The sequence below is a fragment of the Artibeus jamaicensis genome, unplaced genomic scaffold (genome assembly GCF_021234435.1).
Source record: "Artibeus jamaicensis isolate MK-2021 breed Jamaican fruit bat unplaced genomic scaffold, CSHL_Jam_final contig_471, whole genome shotgun sequence".
NCBI classification, from domain to species: domain Eukaryota; kingdom Metazoa; phylum Chordata; class Mammalia; order Chiroptera; family Phyllostomidae; genus Artibeus; species Artibeus jamaicensis.
The window spans coordinates 6472723-6493090 of NW_026521850.1; the positions used below are offsets into that span (position 1 = coordinate 6472723).

At 48.5% G+C, this 20368-nt stretch overlaps 2 protein-coding genes and 1 non-coding gene across 3 annotated transcripts; 2 read left to right on the top strand and 1 right to left on the bottom strand.

Moving 5' to 3' along the window:
- Positions 1 to 40: 40 nt before the first annotated feature.
- RPL12 (ribosomal protein L12) lies at positions 41 to 3438 on the top strand. Its single transcript, XM_037157627.2, has 7 exons — positions 41 to 176; positions 720 to 793; positions 1708 to 1806; positions 2166 to 2247; positions 2761 to 2847; positions 3099 to 3211; positions 3387 to 3438. The coding sequence occupies exons 1-7, from the start codon at positions 140 to 142 to the stop codon at positions 3390 to 3392; spliced, it is 498 nt and encodes a 165-aa protein (XP_037013522.1). The 5' UTR covers positions 41 to 139; the 3' UTR covers positions 3393 to 3438.
- On the top strand, positions 2550 to 2679 carry LOC119035199 (small nucleolar RNA SNORA65). The gene has a single exon (XR_005079739.2). It is a non-coding gene; the product is annotated as a small nucleolar RNA SNORA65 (small nucleolar RNA).
- A 103-nt stretch (positions 3439 to 3541) lies between the features above and the next one.
- On the bottom strand, positions 3542 to 19225 carry ZNF79 (zinc finger protein 79). Its single transcript, XM_053667718.1, has 6 exons — positions 19154 to 19225; positions 13998 to 14123; positions 13727 to 13815; positions 12667 to 12793; positions 11727 to 11813; positions 3542 to 6201 (listed from the first exon to the last, which is right to left on the bottom strand). The coding sequence occupies exons 3-6, from the start codon at positions 13757 to 13759 to the stop codon at positions 5030 to 5032; spliced, it is 1419 nt and encodes a 472-aa protein (XP_053523693.1). The 5' UTR covers positions 13760 to 13815; positions 13998 to 14123; positions 19154 to 19225; the 3' UTR covers positions 3542 to 5029.
- Positions 19226 to 20368: the final 1143 nt, after the last annotated feature.

Sequence of the window (20368 nt, forward strand, 5' to 3'; positions counted from 1 at the left end):
GACAGGCCTGTTTTCCTCCCTATATCCGGCGTGATTGAAGACTCTTCCGGTCTTTCGGCTTTCGGCTCGGAGGAGGCGAAGGTGCAACTTTCTTCGGTCGTCCCGAATCCGGGTTCATCCGACACCAGCTTCCTCCACCATGCCGCCAAAGTTCGACCCCAACGAGGTCAAAGTCGGTGCGTGTCTTACATACCGCCGGGGCTGCGGGATGGAGCATTCCTTCTCCGCGCAGCCCGTCGGGCATGCGGCCCCTCCGCAATTGCTGCCTTTTCCCACATCGCGCTTAAAAGCTGCTGCCTAGTCGAGGCCTTTGCGGGGCCGCGTTCAGGGCGCTGTGAAGCCCCGGCCGAGTCGCTCACTCTTTCTGGGCCTCAGCTTGCCCACGTGTAAATGGGGAGGGAGGACCGGAAGACCTGTGGCGGTTTTGCAGCCCGCTCGCCTTAGGGTAAGGTTTGTCTCCGGGCCCTTCCCCCGGTAGACTGGGTTGGCCGGCAGGGTCTGTGTGCCTTCACGCCGGCGCCGTCCGGGCCTCCGCAGCTGTTTCCCAGCTGAAGGTCGCTGGTCCCATGTGGTGCTGGGAGCGGCGCACGCCCGAGGAAGGGGTGGCCCGCCTGCCTTCATCCTGAGGCCTTTGGCGCTGTGGCCAGCCCCGGAACGATGCTCAGAGAGGGCTATGGCTGTAGCTCTGCAGAGCCACTCACCGGTTTTTTTCCTCCCAGTTTACCTGAGGTGCACCGGCGGGGAAGTCGGTGCCACGTCCGCCCTGGCCCCCAAGATCGGCCCCCTGGGCTTGGTAAGTTAGCTTCGGGGAGGGGAGTTTCTTTTCTGCTGTGGCTCGTCAAACACGGCTGCACCGCACCTGGGGTGTTATTGGCGATGGCTCATTGAATCGGTACTAGGTGCAGTGGAAAGGTTATATGTGAAAGGTGGACCCAGGGCCTTGTAGTATTTCCGTAACAGCCGCTGTTGGTGAATCTGGGATAGGCTGGAAGGAGCCGAATGAGGGTTTTGAAGTCATGTGGTTTAGTGACACCCTGGGTTTTCTAGTGAGGGAAGCAGGCATATCGCTGATACAAACATTAAATGGGGCGTGGGTGAAACTTCTAGTGAAGTTTATAATAGCTTGTGTTTCCTGTCCTGCTCCAAACCTGCTGGTTTCTATGACTAGCCTTATTTGGCTGCTTTTCCATTTTGCTGAACTTGGTTTCCCTAAATACTGTTAGGCCTTTGTTCTTTGCACAGTGGTCCACGTGCTCTTCCCCCATCTTGCTTGCCTGGTGTCTTAGTACTCTTCCTGGCCCCTAGCTCAGCGGGCACTTGTGGGCGTTTGATTCCTGGTGGTCACTAGGAAACCCTAAAGGTAGCATATGCTCAGGCTTGCATCAGGCAGGTTGACTTGGATTGGGTGACACAGGAACCTGATAGCTTTAAAGACCTGATTGGACTATAATGCTGTTTGAAAGTTTTCCCCTACATTATCACATAGGTCCTTAAAGAGGGAAGGTGGGTGAGCGACTTTGCCCCATTGTGCTTGCAACCCTGAACAAACCCCACCCCTAGCCATGTCATTGTGTCTCGATTGGGTAGGTACGGTTGCGTGCTCTTCGAGGAAGGTTGGGTCCTAACAAGTGAGGAAGACAGGGCAGGGTTTCAGGCAGTTTAAACTTGGGGCACAATGGAATTGATTACACACCTTTATTTCTGCAGTCTCCAAAAAAGGTTGGTGATGACATTGCCAAAGCAACCGGTGACTGGAAGGGTCTGAGGATCACAGTGAAACTGACCATTCAGAACAGACAGGCCCAGGTACTTGGGTTGAGGGAGGGCAGGGGTAGCAGCCCTCTGGGATTCCTGGGTGGGAGGTTTTTGTTGGCATGGCCACCTGCCTCGAGTGGTGAGGGCAGTTTTATTTGGGGAAGGCTTTTTCCAGAGCATGAATCAAGGTCAAAGACATACTCAAGTATTAACTCAGGTCACTTGTGTGACTGGGAAAATGACTTAATGTCTCTGAGGCTAGGACATGTTTCTGTTTGTGAAAATTGTCTGAGAAAGTAGAGAACATTCAGTGTGTCTGGGCCACGGTCTCCAAGAACCAAGGGCGTGGCACTGTTGTCCAGATTGGAGGGTCAGGGAGGGTTTACTCACATTGAGATTCTCTTCTGCAGATTGAAGTAGTGCCTTCTGCCTCTGCCCTGATCATCAAAGCCCTCAAAGAACCACCACGAGACAGAAAGAAGCAGAAAAACAGTGAGTGGCCTTTTCCTTGGTAACCTGAGTGGTTTGTGAGTGGTGTTATCTACATAAATGCTTGATACCTAACTGTGTTTCTTTAATGAAACCTAGCGATGGTGTGGGGGTTTGATGGGGCCAGGCAGTGCCGTGCAGAAGGGAAAGAGGCAGGGTGAAGCTGCTGAAAGTGATGACTAGTGGTCACAAGAGCATCTCGGAGCTGGACGACGGTCCGAATAGCTTAACCCCAGTGACTTACGCAGGTCTTCTCTCACCTCTGAAACAGTCTCTTAGTAAAGACTGGGTTTTGCCGTTAGCCACCCGCCACTGCACCTGACCAGTTTGCGGTTGGCCGGTGCAATCCAGTGGTGAGCTGATACTAAACCCCAGCTTAGGAAACAGGGTTGCTCTTCACGTGGGTAACTCTGTGCCGAAAGCATGGGAACAGCCTCACAGAGGGCTCAGGGAGGACATGGGGGCGGATCTGGCCTTGGGTTGTGATGAGGCTTTTTCTGTATTTTTTTCCTGCAGTCAAGCACAGTGGAAACATCACTTTTGATGAGATCGTTAGCATTGCCCGGCAGATGCGGCACCGATCTCTGGCTAGAGAACTCTCTGGTAAGAGCAGGGTAACCTGGCACCTCCCTGTGATACCCGGCATTTCCCTCCTAAAAGGAGACTATTCTGTAAGAACCAGAAGTGTCTAACCTGGGCCTGGAGATTGTGGGCGGAGACTGCACTGAGGGCTCACAGAACTAAATGGAGCACTGAGCTCTGGACTAGGGAGTCGGGGGTGCAGTCCTTTCCAGGCAGGATCTTGAGGACTGTGGCGCTGACAGTGCCGTCTGATACCCCTTTGCTAACCATAGGAACCATTAAAGAGATCCTGGGGACAGCCCAGTCTGTGGGCTGCAACGTGGATGGCCGCCACCCTCATGACATCATAGATGACATCAACAGCGGTGCAGTGGAGTGCCCGGCTGTAAGTGACTTCTGCATCAGTTTTGTTTGCTTAGTCAGGGTGAGAGGTGGGGGAGCTAATGTAGTTATAGAGATAATCTGGAAAGTTCTAGAAATGGTCAGTAGTGGGGTTGAGAAATCAGGTTTTTTGTTTTTGTTCCTATCACTGATAGGATTTCTTTTTCTCTTTTCCACAGAGTTAAGAACTACAAAGGAAAATATTTTAATTAAAGATCACTTAACAATCAATGGACTTTGATGTGGCCTTTTCCTTGGGGCAAGGGGCAGGTCCTTTGTGGTCAGGTGGTGGTTAGTGGGTCCCAAATGGCGAACCTGTGGGAGTAGCATTCTGGGCAGTGAGCGCCTTGTAGGTAACAGGTCTTTGCCCTCTTTGGGACTAGCTCAGGAAAGCCATCTGGAGAGGAAGTCTCAGTACTATTTGTAGAGATGTTTATAGAGCTTTCTATAACTAGTTCTTGGCCAGAAGGATTATGGTGCACAGCTGGGGCTTATTGATGAGACGACAAAGAACCCTGACCTTTATCATGAGTCCTTGATCAGTCCTGAGTTTATGTGGAAGTGAGGGTCAAGTATACTTCTAAAGTTAGCTGCAGGCTAGCTTACCATTCTCTGAATCTGTTTGCTTTAAACCGGTAACAGACTGTCTTCTAATGTATGTTTTCGCCTTTTCCCAAGTCTCTTCCTCAGTTTCCTTTATGTTACTCTTGCATCACTTTGAGAGCTTAATTGCTCCCTTTCCCTTTATTAGACACACAGGGGATGGGCCCCTGGGGTAAGCCTCACCTGAGCAGCTTGAAGCACCATGTGGAAGGAGAAGGGGCTTCTTGTCAGTATTCTAAAGGAAGATGGGAATGATTGGCCCAAGCACTTCATTTCCTTGCCATTAGCTGTTTCTCTGCTCTCCCATTAGTAGGTGGGCGTTAACCATGCAGGTGCAGTCAGGGCTGGAGAACAGACTGCTCAGTTGAAAGATGAGTGAAGGAAGAGAACTATTCCAGGACATGTCAGGTCACCCCACGCGTCAAAGCCTGAGGCCTTGGGTGAGGATAATGGACAAAGGCTTCCCGAACAGCAGAGGGCCAGTAATGCAAAGTGTGTCCCTGAAGTCAGCTGCTCACCTAACCAGACTGGGGAAAGCACGTGCTGCCATAACGTGCCAGTCGCGTAGGGCCCCGGTTGGAGCAGAGTAGAAAAGGGGATGGTTGTTTCCCAGTGAGGGGGAAGAAGTGAAGTGGACCCACCCGCCTCTGGCCCAGGGAAAGCCTAGGACTGTCATCGGTTGTCCCTCCCTGTGAGGTCTCCATAGAACAGGATGCATCTTATGGAGAGATGTAAGTAGCTGTGTAGCTTTTCCCTTGCCCACTCCCAGTGAGATTTTAGGACTTAGTGGTTGGCCCTAGGGTCCCTTTCTCACTTGGACTGACTTCCCCAAATCAGGTCCTGACCCCAGAATAGAGAAACACTCCTTCCTGGCCAGTATTCATTCTTTGACCACAGCAGTCATCAGGGGGAGAGCCAGTGCCAGGACACCTAGCTTCTGGGCAGGAGCCCAGTTTTCATTGGCTTGCTCACAGCCTTACAAACCCAGGGTTCTGGGGTGCTTGCTACATGAAAAGCACTTCGGCACACTGGGCGTGGGTAACTAGGAGTTGGACTTGGGTTGTGTAAGCTTATAGCAGATGCTGAGAAAGAAAAGCTGAGACCTTCCACATAAAATAGTGACTGTTAAAGGTACAGAAGCATGTGACTCTGATACACATTGAAGATCTGAGGTTTCCAAACCCCGTTTGGTCCCTGTCCATGTTGGCCCTGTGCCCAGTTACTCTCCCACATGGAGTCGCTGGTGTCGGATGAAAGCCGAACTGCATCTGAAGGCCTTCCCACACTCCCTGCACTGGTAGGGCTTCACACCAGTGTGGATTCTCTGGTGCTGGCTGAGGGATGAGCTCTGGTTAAATGCTTTGCCACACTCATTGCACTCATATGGTTTTTCTCCAGTGTGAATGATGTGATGTCGGATAAGGGCTGAGCTCTCACTGAAGAATTTCCCACATTCGTTACATTTATATGGCTTCTCCCCAGTGTGAGTCTTTTGGTGGATTATAAGATTTGTACTTTGGCTGAAGGCCTTCCCACACTCGCTGCACTGGTAGGGCTTCTCTCCAGTGTGAGTCCTCTGGTGGTTGGTGAGGTTTGCGCTCTGGCTGAAGGCCTTCCCACACGCGCTGCACTTGTACGGCTTCTCTCCCGTGTGGATCCTCTGATGCTGGATGAACGCAGCACAGTAACTGAAGGCCTTCCCACACTCACTGCACTTGTAGGGCTTCTCCCCTGTGTGGGTCCTCTGGTGGTTCGTGAGGTTGGCGCTGTGGCGGAAGGCCTTACCGCAGTCGCTGCATTCATAGGGCTTCTCTCCAGTGTGAATCCTCTGATGCTGAACAAGGGCCGAACAGTCACTGAAGGCCTTCCCACACTCGCTGCACTGGTAGGGCTTCTCTCCAGTGTGAGTTCGCTGGTGTTTGGTGAGGTTTGCATTCTGGCTGAAGGCTCTTCCACACTCGCTGCACTTGTAAGGCTTCTCTCCGGTGTGAATCCTCTGGTGCTGGATGAGAGAGGAGCTCTGGCTGAAGGCCTTCCCACACTCACTGCATTCGTACGGCTTCTCCCCAGTGTGGCTCTTCTGGTGCTGCGAGAGGGAAGAACAGTAACTGAAGGCCTTGCCGCATTCGTCACATGTGTACGGTTTTGCTTTGTGAGATCTGATTACGTCTAAGTTCTTCCTGAAGCGCTCTGTGTGTGTTTCAAGTTTACGGGGTCTCACTTCTATGGGAACTCTCTGCTGTGGGGAAAGGGCTGGTCTCAGGCTGAAGCTCTTCCCCGGTTCACAGGTCCTAAGGTCAGACACCCCCGGGGGCAGCTCTGCCCTTGTGTCCTGGGATGATTCTTCATAAACATTTGGCTCAGGCAGTGATTCAGACACCGTCTTCCAGTCTAAAAAAGAAAATTTAGAAAGGCGATTTAAAAAATTCCTTTGGTGGAAAAACAGATGCTACTAAAATACAAAGACTGAAGGAATTCGGTTGAGTTCTTAATGCAGACAGGTCTGGTGCTTGAACCTCCTCTCACCCAGAACAGGACTGGGTCACGTTTCTTTTCTAAACCGTGCGTGATGGCTAAGATGATTCCTCTGAGATGTCTGCCCCCTTCCCAAGCTGCAGAGGGGTGGTTTACCCTGGTCCTCCCCCTCACGTGCAGGGCTGCTGTCCCACGCTTGGGGCTGTTTCAAGCTGTCTTAGCCTCACAATTCTCAGTGTGGTTTGGGTCATCTGCTTACCAGGCTTAAAGACCTCACTTTAAAAAGCTGATGATCATGATTCTTTTCACTTTTTAAATTAAAAATTTCAAAAAAGTGGTTTAATTATACCATTGATGAGAGTGCAGGGCCACAGGACATCTCATACATGGGCGCAGCTGCGTGAATTGGGGCTGTTCTAGAAAACAACATGGCTGCACACATGGTCTTTAAATTGTTGACCTCAGAATTCCACTTGTGAGTGCTTACCCTAAGGCACCACTGAGAAATAACACAAAGCTGCAACAGGCACTTGTCACAACATTGTCTTGTCAAAAGAAAAGCAAGCCCCTAAACATTGAATAATGGGGATGATCACAGCACAGCCAACCAAGGGTCTCAGCAATTGACTCATGTTTGAAACTTACAGAAATCCACTGGAAAGATAACAGGTGTATAGGGTGTATTGTCTTAGGGTTGTGGGATTAGGGACAATACTGTTTCCTTCGATACTTATCTGTATTTCCTAATGTTTGACAGTATTAATTTGTAATGCAAGTTACAAAAACCTTTTAAAGAATATGCAGTGATAGAAACATACTGCAGAGTGAAGAAGGAACATGTGAAACCATACTTACTGTGTCTCGTGATATGAAGACTGAAGAGTTGAGTTTACCTCTGTGGTAGGGTGATAGGGGGCTCTTGACCTTTTATTCTTTTCTAAATTTAACTGAACCAGTGTTATTTTTAGTAGAGTATTTTCTTGATGACTTCTTAAAACTTATTTTTATAGTTGATCTACAATATTAGCTTCAGGTATATAACAGTGACGGCGTTTAGTAACCATCTGTCACCACGCAGTTCCTGACTCTATCCTCCTCCCCCCATTCTGTACTTGGTACCCCAGGGACTGACTTTGTAACTGGGAGCTTACACTTATTACTCCCCTTCCCCTTTCAGGCCTGGCCCCCCCCTACTCCCCCTTTCTGGCAACTGTCAGTTTGTGTTGTGTATCTGGGAGTTGGTTTCATTTTGTTTACTTGTTTTGTTTTTTAGATTACACATAAAGAAAATCAATTGGTATTTGTCTTCCTCTTTTTTCACTTAGTACTTTGTAGGTCCATTCATATCCTTGCAAATGGCAAGATGCTATTTTTTTATGGCTGAATATTCCATTGTGGATAATTTTTGCTGGATATGTTCTTGGCTAGCGGTTTCTTTCAGTATTTTCAATACATCATTCCACTCTCTCCTGGCCTGTCTGGTCACTCAGAACTCTGAGGATAATGTGATGAGTTTTCCTTTGTAGGTTACAGTTCTTTTTCTCCCTGGCTGCTTTGAGAATTGTCACTAACATTGATAGTTTTAATACATCTTGGAGGTCATTTTGCACTGAGATAATTGCATATTCTTTTAGTAGCTTCTTGTACTAGGCTGTCTAGTTCTCTCCCTGGGTTTGTGAGGTTTTGTGAGGTTCTTATCAATTATTTCTTTGAATAGCTTTCTGTTCCCTTCTTTTTCTGAGATATCTATTATCCTTATATAGCTCTTTCTATTGGAGTCAGTTCTGAGTTCTCTTTAAAACTCAGTTTCATGCCCTGGCTGGTGTGGCTCAGTGGATTGAGTGCAGGCCTGTGAACCAAAGGTTGCTGGGTTGATTCCCAGTCAGGGCACATGCCTGGGTTGCAGGCCAGATCCCCAGTGGGGGCAAGTGAGAGGCAGCCACACATTGATGTTTCTCCCTCTTTCGCCCTCCTTTCCCCTCTTCTCTAGAAATAAATAAATAAAATCTTAAAAAACAAAACCCAAAACCTCAGTTTCACTGATTGTAACAGTCTGCTATATTTCCAATGCTTTTTAAATGTATTCCCCATATCATTTATTGATAGTTCTTCAGCTGCAGAATTTGGTTCCTTATAGTTCCAGTCTCTTTGGTACAGTATTCCTTTGGTTCATTAATTTTATTCTTGACTTTACTAAAGTGCTTCCAAGTTTTCTTGTATATCATTGAGTTTCATGATTGAAATCTTGAAAATCAGCCTTCTACCTTCAGACTGGTTTCTAGGTCCTTGGAAGTTACCATGTTACCTTGGTTGTTCATGGTACTTGATGGATTGATTGTTCCTCCACCTGTGTGTTGGAGATAGTGGGCCCTGTTTAGACACTGTTTTGACCCTAAGGATTCATTCAACAGGTTGATCATTAGAGGTCTGTGTTCTGTTTGCCATTAGCTGAGGCACAGTGCAAGTTTTCATTGTTTTTGCTTACTTGTGCTTTGGGGTTCATGGTAGGTATCCCCACGGTGCCTGGGTGGCTTCAGTTGAGGGCATAACCACCGTGGTGCAGGTGGGGGAAGCAGCTGGGTTCCCGGGCTTGCAGGGCTGCCTTTGTTCCTAATGACCACTAGCACTGCTGTGCTGTTACACATCTCTGCTGCTGCACCTGGCTCTGCTGCAACCGGGGGGTGGGCTGAGGGAGCCAGACTCATGGGGTCCAGTGTGGCTCCCGCCCTTCTTAGCTTCTGCTGGGCGTGTGTGTTTTAGGGGCCACTTCACCAACGTTGCTGTGTTAGGTAGAGCCGCTGCACTGCATCTGCAGACATTGACCCTGTCCTTCCCCCCAGCCATCCTCCCCTGTGCATTCCAGTGTCCCTGCTTCAGATGTACCGATGCATGGACATCTCATGTTTGTGTGTTGAGGAAAGGAACCTTTGTTGGATTACAGATGTCTGACTTGTAAATTTAAGGGGAGATACAAAGGAGTCTCCGTGCTCTGCCATAATGCTGACATCACCCCTGTACTTTCTTATGCTGGTGTAGCGTTTGCTTGTCTGGGAAACTAGCCTTCCATTCTAGATGATAAACTTGCTTTGTAGAGTATTTTTGCTTTCCCCCCCCTTTCATCATTTCAGGTACACTGCACCATTCCCTTTTGGCCTGCGAAGTTTCTGAAAAGTCAGCTGGTAGTTTTTGGGGGGCTCCTTTGTATGTAAGTAGCTGCTTTTCTCTTGCTGCCTTTATAATTCTCTACAACTCTGGCACTTTAGTTATGATGTGTGGTGTCAGCTGCTTTGGCTCCATCTTTGTCTGGGACTGCTTCCTAGCCTCATGTTTGTTTCCTTCACCAGGATGGGGAAGTTTTCAGTCACTATTTCTTACATAGGTTTCTCTTTCTCTTCTGGGACCACTGTGGTTATGTGAATGTTGGTACAGTTGATATTGTCCCAGAGGTCCCTAAAGCTCATTTTTTATAATTTAATTTTTGCTGTTCTGATTGGGTGATTTCCACGAACTTGTCTTCCAGCTCATTCTTTTGTATCAGTCAATCTGCTGGTTCTCTGTTGGCTCCCTTTAGTATATTTTCATTTCAGTTACTCTTCAGTCCTCATTGGTTTATTATATTTTCTATCTCTTGTTAAAATTTTTGCTGAGTTCACCTATTCTTCTCCCGGCTTCTTTGACCATCCTTACAACCAGTGTTTTGAACTCTTAATTTGGTAGGTCTCCAAATTACTTGTCTCCATCTCACTTAGTTTTTTTCCTGGGGTTTTGTCCTGTTTGTCCAATTACTTAATTTTTCAGTGCTTTAGACTTACTTGTGGATGTAGCTCTCATGCAGAATTGTTGTGAGGACTAATTTAGAGTTGAGGCACACAGTGAACCCAGAATGGTGCCTGAGGAATAATGTGTTCCATGCACACTCACGATCATCGTGGACATTTTCCTTGCAACCGTCTCAACCTGATGTCGTGCACGTGCACACCTGCACCCAGTCCAGCCCGCACACCGGAGGCCCTGTTTCTGGTTGAGCGTGTCTCTGCATTTGATCACGTATGACTTTGAGCCTCTCTCTGAGGGAAAGTGATGGGAAAAGGAGCAATTCCGAAAATCACTTGATGGTCACAAATTGTCGCATCTGAGCCCACCCCTTCCCTGAGTGCTGTACCCTGGGTAAGGCTGACGACACCCCAGACTGAGTGCACCCAAAACAACTGCTGGTTTTCCCTTTAAGCCACTGTCGCTGTCAGTTTTCCCCATCACCCAGATTCTCAGGCCAGGGTCATCCTTAATGCCTCTTGCTCTTAAATCTAATTTACTACCAAGTCCTTTTGGCTTTCATGCCCAGCTACGTCCTGAATCCTCCTGACCGTCCACCACCTTCTCTCACCGGACTGTCTGCAGCAGATTCTCAGCTGATCTCCTGGCTTCTACTCTTCAACCCTGAAAGTCTATCTTTTAAAACAAATCAAATACTGTCCCTTCCCTGGTCAAAACCTCAGTGATTCCCTATCTTGAGTAAAATGTGAATCCCTTACCATGGGCCTCCACCGCTTTCCAGGATCTGGCCCTTGCCTGCTACTCCCTGCTGTTCAGTGATTCTAGGGTCTTGGAATCCTAACACAAGACAAGCTCATCTCCAGCTCAGACCCTCAGTATGTGCTGTGGCTCAGAGGGTTTCTCCCCCAAAGATCGGGTTGGCCAAAAAGTTCATTAGTTTTTTCCCCCCTAAGATGGCTCTAGCAGTACTTAGTTGTCTTTAACTTCACTAGAAACAGTTTTGTTACGCTGTATTGTGACAGCTGTCACGTGCGCATTTAAGAAAACTTACCAAAGCTGGTGAATTTTTGTGCAGCCATTTTAATACTGAACATGGAAGAAGATACCCAACATTTCTGACACATTATGCTTTACATTATTGAGAGGAGGGTAAAAACAACTGAAACAAGAATTTGTGCAGTGCATGGAGAAGGTGCTGTGACTGACTGAACACGTTAAAAGCAATTTGCAAAATTTCTTGGTACTGTTGCCATTTTGGTCAAATCTTTGTGGAGGGGGGCTGTCTTACGCACGAGAAGATGTTTACGAGTGCCCTTGGCCTCCATTCAGTAGAAGCCAGGAGCTGACATAAACTATCAGATCAATAGAGTTGTTGGTGAAAATGAAAAATGTGTCTTATTTTACAGAAAACTATTTATTACGGGGACTTTTTGGCCATCCCAGCATTTACATGGCTGGTTCATTCTCTTCCTTCAGATACCAGCTCTGATGTCACCTCCTCAGAGTGGTCTTTCCTATCATCTGATTTAAAATAGCCCCCCCCGCAACCTGTATCCCCAGTCTCACCTTTGTACCCCCAGTCACTGGTGCATTACCAGGTGCATTAATGTGGGCTTCAAAGGGGCTTCTGCTTGCAGTACTGACCGCTGTAGCGCTTGCTCACTCACCTGGACAGGTGCTCCGTAGGCCTTCCCCCTGCAGCACCCACGGGCTTTTCCTTTGTTTTAACTGGGAGTTCATGCCAGGCTGGGAAACTGGAAGTTCCATTCAAGGAGAGAAAAATGGGCTTTAGAGATTTGTTCTAAGAGCCACCCAGAACGTAGGTGAGTGGAAACAGGCCGATTAATTTCATTCACTCAATAAATACATATTGAGCACTTACATGGTACCGGGCACTAGGGAAAACAGTAGTGAGACAGACATGGTGCCAGTGCCTCGGTAAAACAGTTCTGGAAGGAGCTAGAGAAGCAGCCTTGGCTGCAGCAGCCATGGCTCTGTGCTGCCCTATGGCCATGGCCTCAACAAGGGCCACAAGGGGACTGAGAACGTGAGCAAGTCCAGGCACAGCCACCACCACGGGCACTTCACCAAATACACCAAGTTCATGCAGGACATATACCAAGAGGTATGTTTCCCTCGTGAGAAGTGTGCCATGGGGCTGCTCAAGGTTTCTAAGGACAAGAGGACCCTGAAAGTCAAGGAAAGGGTGGGGATGTACATCTGTGCCAAGAGGAGGGGCAGCTGAGCACTGTCCTTGCAGCCATGAGGAAGGCAGCAGCAGAGAAGGACTGAGACCGTCCCCTCTGTGTAATCAAAGGGAAAAAACAGCCTCGAGGAGGAGGAGGTCAAGCCAAGGAGTCAAGGTCAGGCTCATAAAGCAGGCTGCTTAGAAAGATGGGAAATTGGCAACTGGAGGGAATGAGCCTGAGGTTACTGCCACCCTCCGGGGGTGGGGGAGGACAATGATAATGCCTATTCCTCACCAAGAGACCTTTTCAAAAAGGGAACAAGGGGGATGTGACACTGTCCCTCCAGGGTGTCAGCAATTCGGGATCCCTCCAGGTGTTCTCAGAATTGAGCAGATTCTGTGTTAAATGGTTTCCTTACCCAGTAGGACCAAGTTCCTGGACTTGTCTGGTGTCTCCTCCTGGAACCTGTGCCTTGGAGCAGGGACTGAGTGCCCCCACTCTTTGTGGGTGAAAGCGGCCGTCACATTGCTGAAGGGCATGTATCTCTGAAACGACAAGCATGTTTCTTCTCGCCCAGTAACACTAAGGACAGTGGTGGAGGACAGGGAGGTGGGGAGGCTGGTGGCGCTGGGGGGATGGTGCACAGGCGCAGAGGGGTCTCAGAAAGGATGCAGGGTAGCTCCAGAAAAGCACTCCTGTGAGGCTGACACTGTTGGATAGTGTCACAAATAAACAAAGTGCAGCCTCACCTTCACATTTATAAATCTGGTATGACAGACTTTACATGTGAATAGATAAAACATACACACAGGAACAGAATAATATGACATGCTTGGGAAGTAAGCTGATGTAAGAAAAAACCATTAGAATGTGCGTTTCTGTGATGAGGAATCAGGTGCAAATTAGCCAGCACATGTCACAGCTGTGTTCAGAATGTTTACTGCACATCCCTGTGGACTCACAGCACATGGACCCCAGGACAGCCAGGTGCACACACAGCTGCCTGCAGTAATGTGTCAAAAGAGATGGCGGACCAGCTTAGAGAACAGCAAAGGGATCCTGGGTGGAGGGCTGGGGAAGGACAATCGGGGAAGACCACAGGAGCACTCACTGAGCTGGCCTTGTAGGAGAAGGTGGCTCAGAAGAAGCTGGAGAAGGGTGTTAGCCAAGGTAGGGCATGAGCGTGAGCAAAGGCACCAGGGCAAGAAAGTCTGCGTCTGTTTATTTTCAGCCCAGGAGTATCTGCCTTCACCCAGCCACCACCCAGACACCTGGGCATTGTCAGCCCTTTGCTGCAGCTCCCCACAAATCAAGTGCCTACTCATTCTCCCCCCAGTATCACCGCTGTGTGTGTCTAATGTATTTATTGGGTTTTCTACAACAAACACGGATTCCTTTTCTAATTCACAACAACAAAACCCCCTTAATATTAGTATAATAAAAGAGGCTGCCTATCAAAGAGTAAATTTCCAACTTACACGTGGCCCCGCTCGGAGGGCACCAGCCACCATTCCTTCCTCTCCTGTGCCTTCCTCTCGGGAAGTGGGAGGGCCCAGAGAAGGTGCTTCTGGAGGATGAGAAAAAGCAATGAGGCGCACAGGTCTGCAGCTCTCCAAGCTGGAAAGTCTCACATTCTCAGTCGGGGGGGCGGGGGGGTTTCAAAGGGCAATTGAAAGTTTCAGGGCATGGGCTAAGTCTGCAGACTCTGCAGACTCGGAGAGGGCTATAAATGTCCCCATTCTCTCCTACCTGGGAAATCCCGTCAATTCAGTCAGAACAGGAGGCGTTAGAGCATAACAGGCTCCAGTATCCCAGATCCAGCACTTACTGGCAGTGTGCGAATCATGAAACCGCTCTAGGACTCATTTTTCTCATCTGTAAAATGGAGATGATAATCCCGTGTGAGGTCGTTGCTTTGAAGGTTAAAGGAAAAAGCAGTTGGTGCGATGCCTAACAAGTAAGTATATAATTTACCAATATTACCTACTCTTTGGAGAAAGTGGCTCTGCAAATTCCAGACATTTGCCTAATCAAAAGAAGGGATAAATGACCAAGTGAAATCCATCCCAGGAACACAGGCTGGTTTGACATTAAAAAATCAATCTGTGTAAAACACCATATTAATACAAAGGGGGGAAAAACATGATCATCTTAACACCAAAAAGGCATTTTATAAAATGCGACACTTTTTCATGGTAAAACACAGTAAAGTAGGAACAGAAGGGAACTTCTGCACTTGAGAAAAGGTATCTACAGAACTCCCAGAGCTAACATTGCACTTAACAGTGAGGCGGGACGCTTCCACGGAAGGTCAGAAATGAGACTGAGTGGTCTGCTCTCGTCACTTCTACCCAGCAGTTTACCGCAAGTTCTCACCAGGGCGACTAGGCCAGGCAAGGGGAGGGAAACAAAGGCATCCAGATTGGAAAAGAAGAAACACTATTCATGATTTCACGATACCGAAAGTCCGAACGAACCCACAAACTCTCACAGATAAACGAGGGCACTGAGGTTGCAGGAGGCACGACGAACACGAAGAGACAGCCCACTGAAACGCAGACCTGAACGGGCATTTCTGCAGGTGTGCTTCCAGTTACCAGCAAAGAAAACCTCGACATGGAATTTGAAACAGTTTCTATTTACCAGCGGACTAAGGAGGAAACGCCTAGGGATGAAAACAGGGAGTGCGTGACACGCACGCTCAAACCGCCCGGCAGTGCGCATGAGCGCAGTTCCCGTCACAGTCCCAGCTGGCTTTCTACAGAGATACACAGACTGGTCCCGAAATTCCTATGGAAATGAAGAGACCCAGGAATAGTCAAACAATATGGAATAAGAAGAACCAAATTGAAAGACTCATTCACAGTATCAATACTTTCTACAAAACAGTAAGTAAAATAGTGTGGTACCAGTATAAGCACAGTGATACAGATCAGTGGGAAAGAACTGAGAGCCCAGAAATAAAACACATTTGTGAACAACTGATTTTCAACAAGACTACCAAGAAATTAAATGGTGAAAGAACAGTCTTTTCAAAAAATGGTGTTGGGACAATTAGAGTTCCACCAAAAAAAAAAAAAAAAAAAAGAACGAAGTTAGACTCCTGCCTAGTACCACTAAGAAAAGCAAGCTCGAAATAGACCAAAGACCTACAGAGCAAAAGCCGAAACTCCTGGAAGAAAACTATACATTTTTATGTCCTCTAATAGGCAACAGTTACATAGATTCGGCACCAAGAGCCCAAACAACAAAATAAAAACTAAAATGTATTTCGGTAAAATCAAGAACTCCGTGCTTCAAGGGACACCATAAGGTGAAAAAATAATCACAAAATGGGGGGAAATATCTGCAAATCATAAATCTCCTAAGAGTCCAATATCCAGAATATATAAAGAATTTTTACGACTTCCGCCAAGATGGAGGCATAGGTGGATGTGCCGTGCCTTCTCACACAACCAAGATTAGAGAAAACTAAATATTAGCAACAGAAAACACAGCCAGAACACGGAAAATTGAACTTTTCGGAAGTCCGTTAACAACAAATTCTTCAGCCTGACCGGTAAGGGGCGAAACCAGCAGCTGGCGGAGCAGGGTTGCACAGGAGGACTTGGCCAGACACACTCAGGCCCGCGGAATCCAGGCGCAGGGTCAGACCTAGTGAGCGACCCAGTGAGCAACCAGGCGAGCGACCGCTGGGGAGATAGCCGGGCCCAGGGCTGTGTGTTGACTGAGGTCGCGCATTTGTGCGCGGGTGGACAGGCGAGGGAGTGGGCGGTTGGACTGGGCCGGCAGGTCCCCACTGCCAGCGGCAGTGGAGGGCGCCGCCATTTCCCTGCTCTGACCCCACCTCCACATACAGCGTCATAACCCAGCAACTCTGAGTGGCCCGGCCCAGGTGAACCACCAAAGGCACTGCTCCTCCGCACCCAGCTGTGAGAAGCACCCAGCTGTGAGAAGCGGCAGAGGGGGTCGCCATTTCCCCGCTCTGGCCATGCCCCCACCTACAGCGTCACAACCCAGTGACCTGGGAATCCAAGGCGCCGCTTCTCACACTTAAAGGGCCCGAACAGACCAAGAATGGCGCAGGAGGATCTCAGAGCCCCAGAGTCAATAAATCTAAGCGATGAAGAAATAGCAAAACTCACAGACGCACAGTTTAAAACATTGGTGATCAGGATCCTCACAGAACTGGTTGATTATACCGACAAATTAGACAAATATATGAAGGCAAAACTAATTGAAATGAATGGAATTGCACAGGACACCAATAGCAATGAAAAGGAAACTGGAACTCAAATCAATGGAGTGGACCAGAAGAAAGCAAATGATGGCCAAACAGAAAAGAGTCAAGAAGCAAGAATTCAAAGAAATGAGGAGAGTCTTAGGAACCTCCAGGACATCTTTAAACACTCCAACATCCAAATTATAGGGGTACCAGAAGGGGGAAAGGCACAGCCACCAGTGGAAAACTTATTTGAACAAATAATAAAGGAGAATTTCCCCAATCTGGCAAAGGAAATAGACTTCCAGGAAATCCAGGAAGCTCAGAGAGTACCAAAGAAGTTGGACCCAAGAAGGAACACACCAAGGCACATCATCATTACATTAGCCAAGATTAAAATGAAGGAGAGAATCCTAGAAGCAGCAAGAGCTAAGGGGACAGTCACCTACAAAGGAGTCCCCATCAGACTGTCAGAGGATTTCTCAAAAGAGACCTTACAGGCAAGAAGGGGCTGGAAAGAGGTATTCCAAGTCATGAAATCTAAAGACCTACAACCAAGATTGCTCTATCCAGCAAAACTTTCATTTAAAATGGAAGGACAGATAAGGTGCTTCTCAGATAAGATCAAATTCAAGGAGTTCATCATCACCAAGCCCTTATTATATGAAATGTTAAAGGGACTTATCTAAGAAAAAGAAGTTAAAGAAACATGAACAGTGAAAGGACAACAAACTCACAGTTATTAACAACCACACCTAAAACGAAAGCAAACTAAAAGGACAGCTAGATCAGGAGTGGAAACATAGAAATGAAGATCTCAAGGAGGGTTAGCAACAGGGGAGTGGGAGGAGGAGAAGGGGGGAGAAGGTACAGAAAATAAGTAGCATAGACAGTAGATAGAAAATAGATGGGGGTGCAAGAATAGCATGGGAAATATAGAATCTAAAGGACTTGAGACACATGGTCATAAACTAAAGGGAGGGTAATGGTGGGGATGGGGGGGTAGGGTGGAGGGGAATGAAAGGGGGAATAGAACAACTGTAACAGCATAATCAATAAAAAAATAAAAAATTAAATAAAAAAAAAAAGAATTTTTACAACTCAACAGTAAAAAGACAAATAACCCAATTTCAAAACGGGCAGAGGGTTTGGATAGATATTTCTCCAAGCAAGATACACAAATAGCCAAAGTGCATGAAAAAACGCTCAATGTCATTAATCACTGGACAAGTGCCTGTGAAACCGTAGCGAGACTCCACTGTGCACACCCTGCTGGATGACTGAGACTGAAAGGGGTGGAGGGCGGGACTGATGAGGGAGAGAACCGGGAACACACCTCCATTGCTACTGAGAATACAAAACGGTGCAGCCACCTGGCAAAGCTCCTCAGGAAGGTGAACAGTTACCACACGACACTGCAGCTCCTCTCCACACAGACACTGACATACCCATGTCACGGCGTTGTTCATAATAGCCCAAACTGGAAATCAACCAATGTCCACCAACCCAGGAACAGGTAAAATGTGGTATATCCATGCAGTGGAGTATTTTTCAGCCGTAAAAAGAAACGGGGTACATTCATTCATGTTGCAACATTATGCTAAGTGGAAGAAGTCAAGACACATCGTATGATTCCGTTCTTATGAAATGTCCAGAATGGGCAAGACATAGGCACAAAAAGTAGATTAGGGGTTGCCATGGACTAGGGGAAGAGGGCATGGTTAATGGTGTGGGTTTCTTCCTGGAGTGCTGGGAATATGCTAGAATTCAACAGTGGCAGTGATTGTACAACTGGACGAATGTACTAAACGCCACTGAATTGTATACTTTAAAGGTGAGTATTACAATATATGAATTATATCACAATCAAAACCAGTAGAGGTAGGATAATCAGAAAAAATACAAAGGTGTGGATATGGGTCTTGGCACAGACCTTATATTACTGAGTTGCACCAAATTCCCCCTGTCGTCTGCTCCTCTTTGGAGAGGACAACCACCTCCGGGCCTCCGCGGGAAGCAGCGAAATGCTGGGCGTCAGACCGGAGCTGCTGACCCGTACAGGGGCTCCCTGATCTGGGGGAGGGTGGCGCGGGCCTCGGTGGTTATGTTTAATGCACCTTTGTTCTGCTTTGCTCTCAAAAACGCTACTTTATTGGATGCTTACAGTTCTTAGAGGTAAACGAGGTACTTAATGTTATTTTACCCTTTACTCCTTGAAGAAACATGTTAAGAGGCCTGGCAGGAACCCTGCAGCTTAAACAGGGCTCTTGCTTTCTGACTCCAAATCCCCAGGACCCGACACAGCTTCACAGTCCAGCTGGGACGAACCCGCCGACATCCCAGGTGGAGCCAATAGGCTCCAACTCCGAGCGTCCCTGGCTGCTTCAAGCGCCGGGAGGTCAGAATCAAGAAAACAGACCCCTAGCATGTCTCGTTTTCCTTCCCAGGCCCTGTTCTATCGGTCCATCAAGCAGATCGTGGTAAGAGGTCGGATACTCAAGAGACTACCCAGGCCTGAGCTCCTCAAACTTTTTTGACCCCAGGATTTTTTAATTCGAAGGAGACCGTCCCCGAGTGGAAAGGAGAGCTGCACGGTTCTGGTCCGAGCCACAGAGCAGTAACGGCGGGCAGGCTGGAACCAGAAGCCGGATCTCCTGCAAACCATTCCGCCACCAGGCCTCACCTTCCTCCAGCCCTGGGGTCTCAGCACAGGACACCGCCTCCACCTCCCAGCATTTCCCTGGGCGTCGGCTTCACGGCAGCCCAGCCCCGTTCTGCAGGCCTGCTCTGACCGCAGACTCTTCTTCTCCAAGGCCTCTCCCCGCAGAGGCCGGGTCAGAGCCGCGGTGCTGGCAGCTCCAGTGGGGCCTGTCTGGCCGGGTCACTCAGTCTCCCAGGCACAGCCAAGGCCCCGGTTGGGGAGCCCGAGGCGCAGCCGACAACGCGGTCTCAACCAGAGCACAGCGTGAAAAGTCGCCGCCGGCTATCCGCAGGTGCTACTGGGTACCGAGTGCCGGCACGAGCCAAGAAACTGCAGCCCCAGGGGCTGCCACACGCCAGGTGCTGCTCTTCACCAAAGGGGACGCGCCTAAATAGCGTCACCTTCGGTCATGCGCGCACGCCTACCAGCCCAACCAGACTCCATTCCCCAGAAATCTCCGCGCTCTTTCTGGCCAAAGACTTTTTCCTCTGTTGCTGCCAGTCTGTAACCCGTACACCCTCAGGGACCGTGCTTCCTAGACAGCTTCCGCCAGTGCTCGCTCCCAGAGTCGACTTCCCATCACACTATGCTGCACACGCTTTTCTAGACCGCCGGAATCCCACAGCTGCCGCCTTGCAAAGGGAAGCAACTTGGCGCGAAGGATCCTGGGAGTGGTAGTTTTAACGCCGGCACAGGCCTACATTGGTTCTGGGCCCCTGATTACACTGCAGCGGTTGGCGAGGGTCTTCTCTCAGGGAACTTCAGCTGAGGCCCAACCCCAGCCACTGTCACGCTCCTCTTGAGTCCTACTGAGCATTTGGGAAGCATAAAGGAAATGAGGGCTCCCTCAGTGTGACAGGCTGCCACGGTTGGTGGCCTGGAATTCTCAAAGTATACTATTTATCAGCAGGAGGGAATGTCCTCGGTAATTTCAAGGGCGGAAACTCACTTTGAGAGTGTGTGGTCAGCAGTATTGCGAGAGGAGATGCTGGAACATTCTGTCCCTTGGAGGCTTCCCTGCTGTGCTAGGGGATATTTCAGTGGGTTTCCTCAGGGCATTGATGAAAATTCTTCACTACCCAAGCAGTTTTTCGGATAACCAATTCAGTTTTAGAGGCATTTTGACGATAAGAAGACAGGAATGCAGTCACCTGGGTAGCAGAAATGAGTTTGGGGGTCCTAAGGTCTCTTTTCATG

Bases quoted from the DNA above. Each gene is read 5' to 3' on its own strand.
- RPL12 (XM_037157627.2), top strand. From the start codon at position 140: ATGCCGCCAAAGTTCGACCCCAACGAGGTCAAAGTCG. The intron at 1,807-2,165 runs GTACTTGGGTTG...TCTCTTCTGCAG, and splicing joins TTCAGAACAGACAGGCCCAG to ATTGAAGTAGTGCCTTCTGC. The intron at 2,248-2,760 runs GTGAGTGGCCTT...TTTTTCCTGCAG, and splicing joins CAGAAAGAAGCAGAAAAACA to TCAAGCACAGTGGAAACATC.
- ZNF79 (XM_053667718.1), bottom strand. From the start codon at position 13,759: ATGGTGGCTGGTGCCCTCCGAGCGGGGCCACGT. The intron at 11,814-12,666 runs GTAAGGAAACCA...TGGAACTTCCAG, and splicing joins CAGGAACTTGGTCCTACTGG to TTTCCCAGCCTGGCATGAAC. The intron at 6,202-11,726 runs GTGAGTGAGCAA...TTTCTTTTTTAG, and splicing joins CCTACGGAGCACCTGTCCAG to ACTGGAAGACGGTGTCTGAA.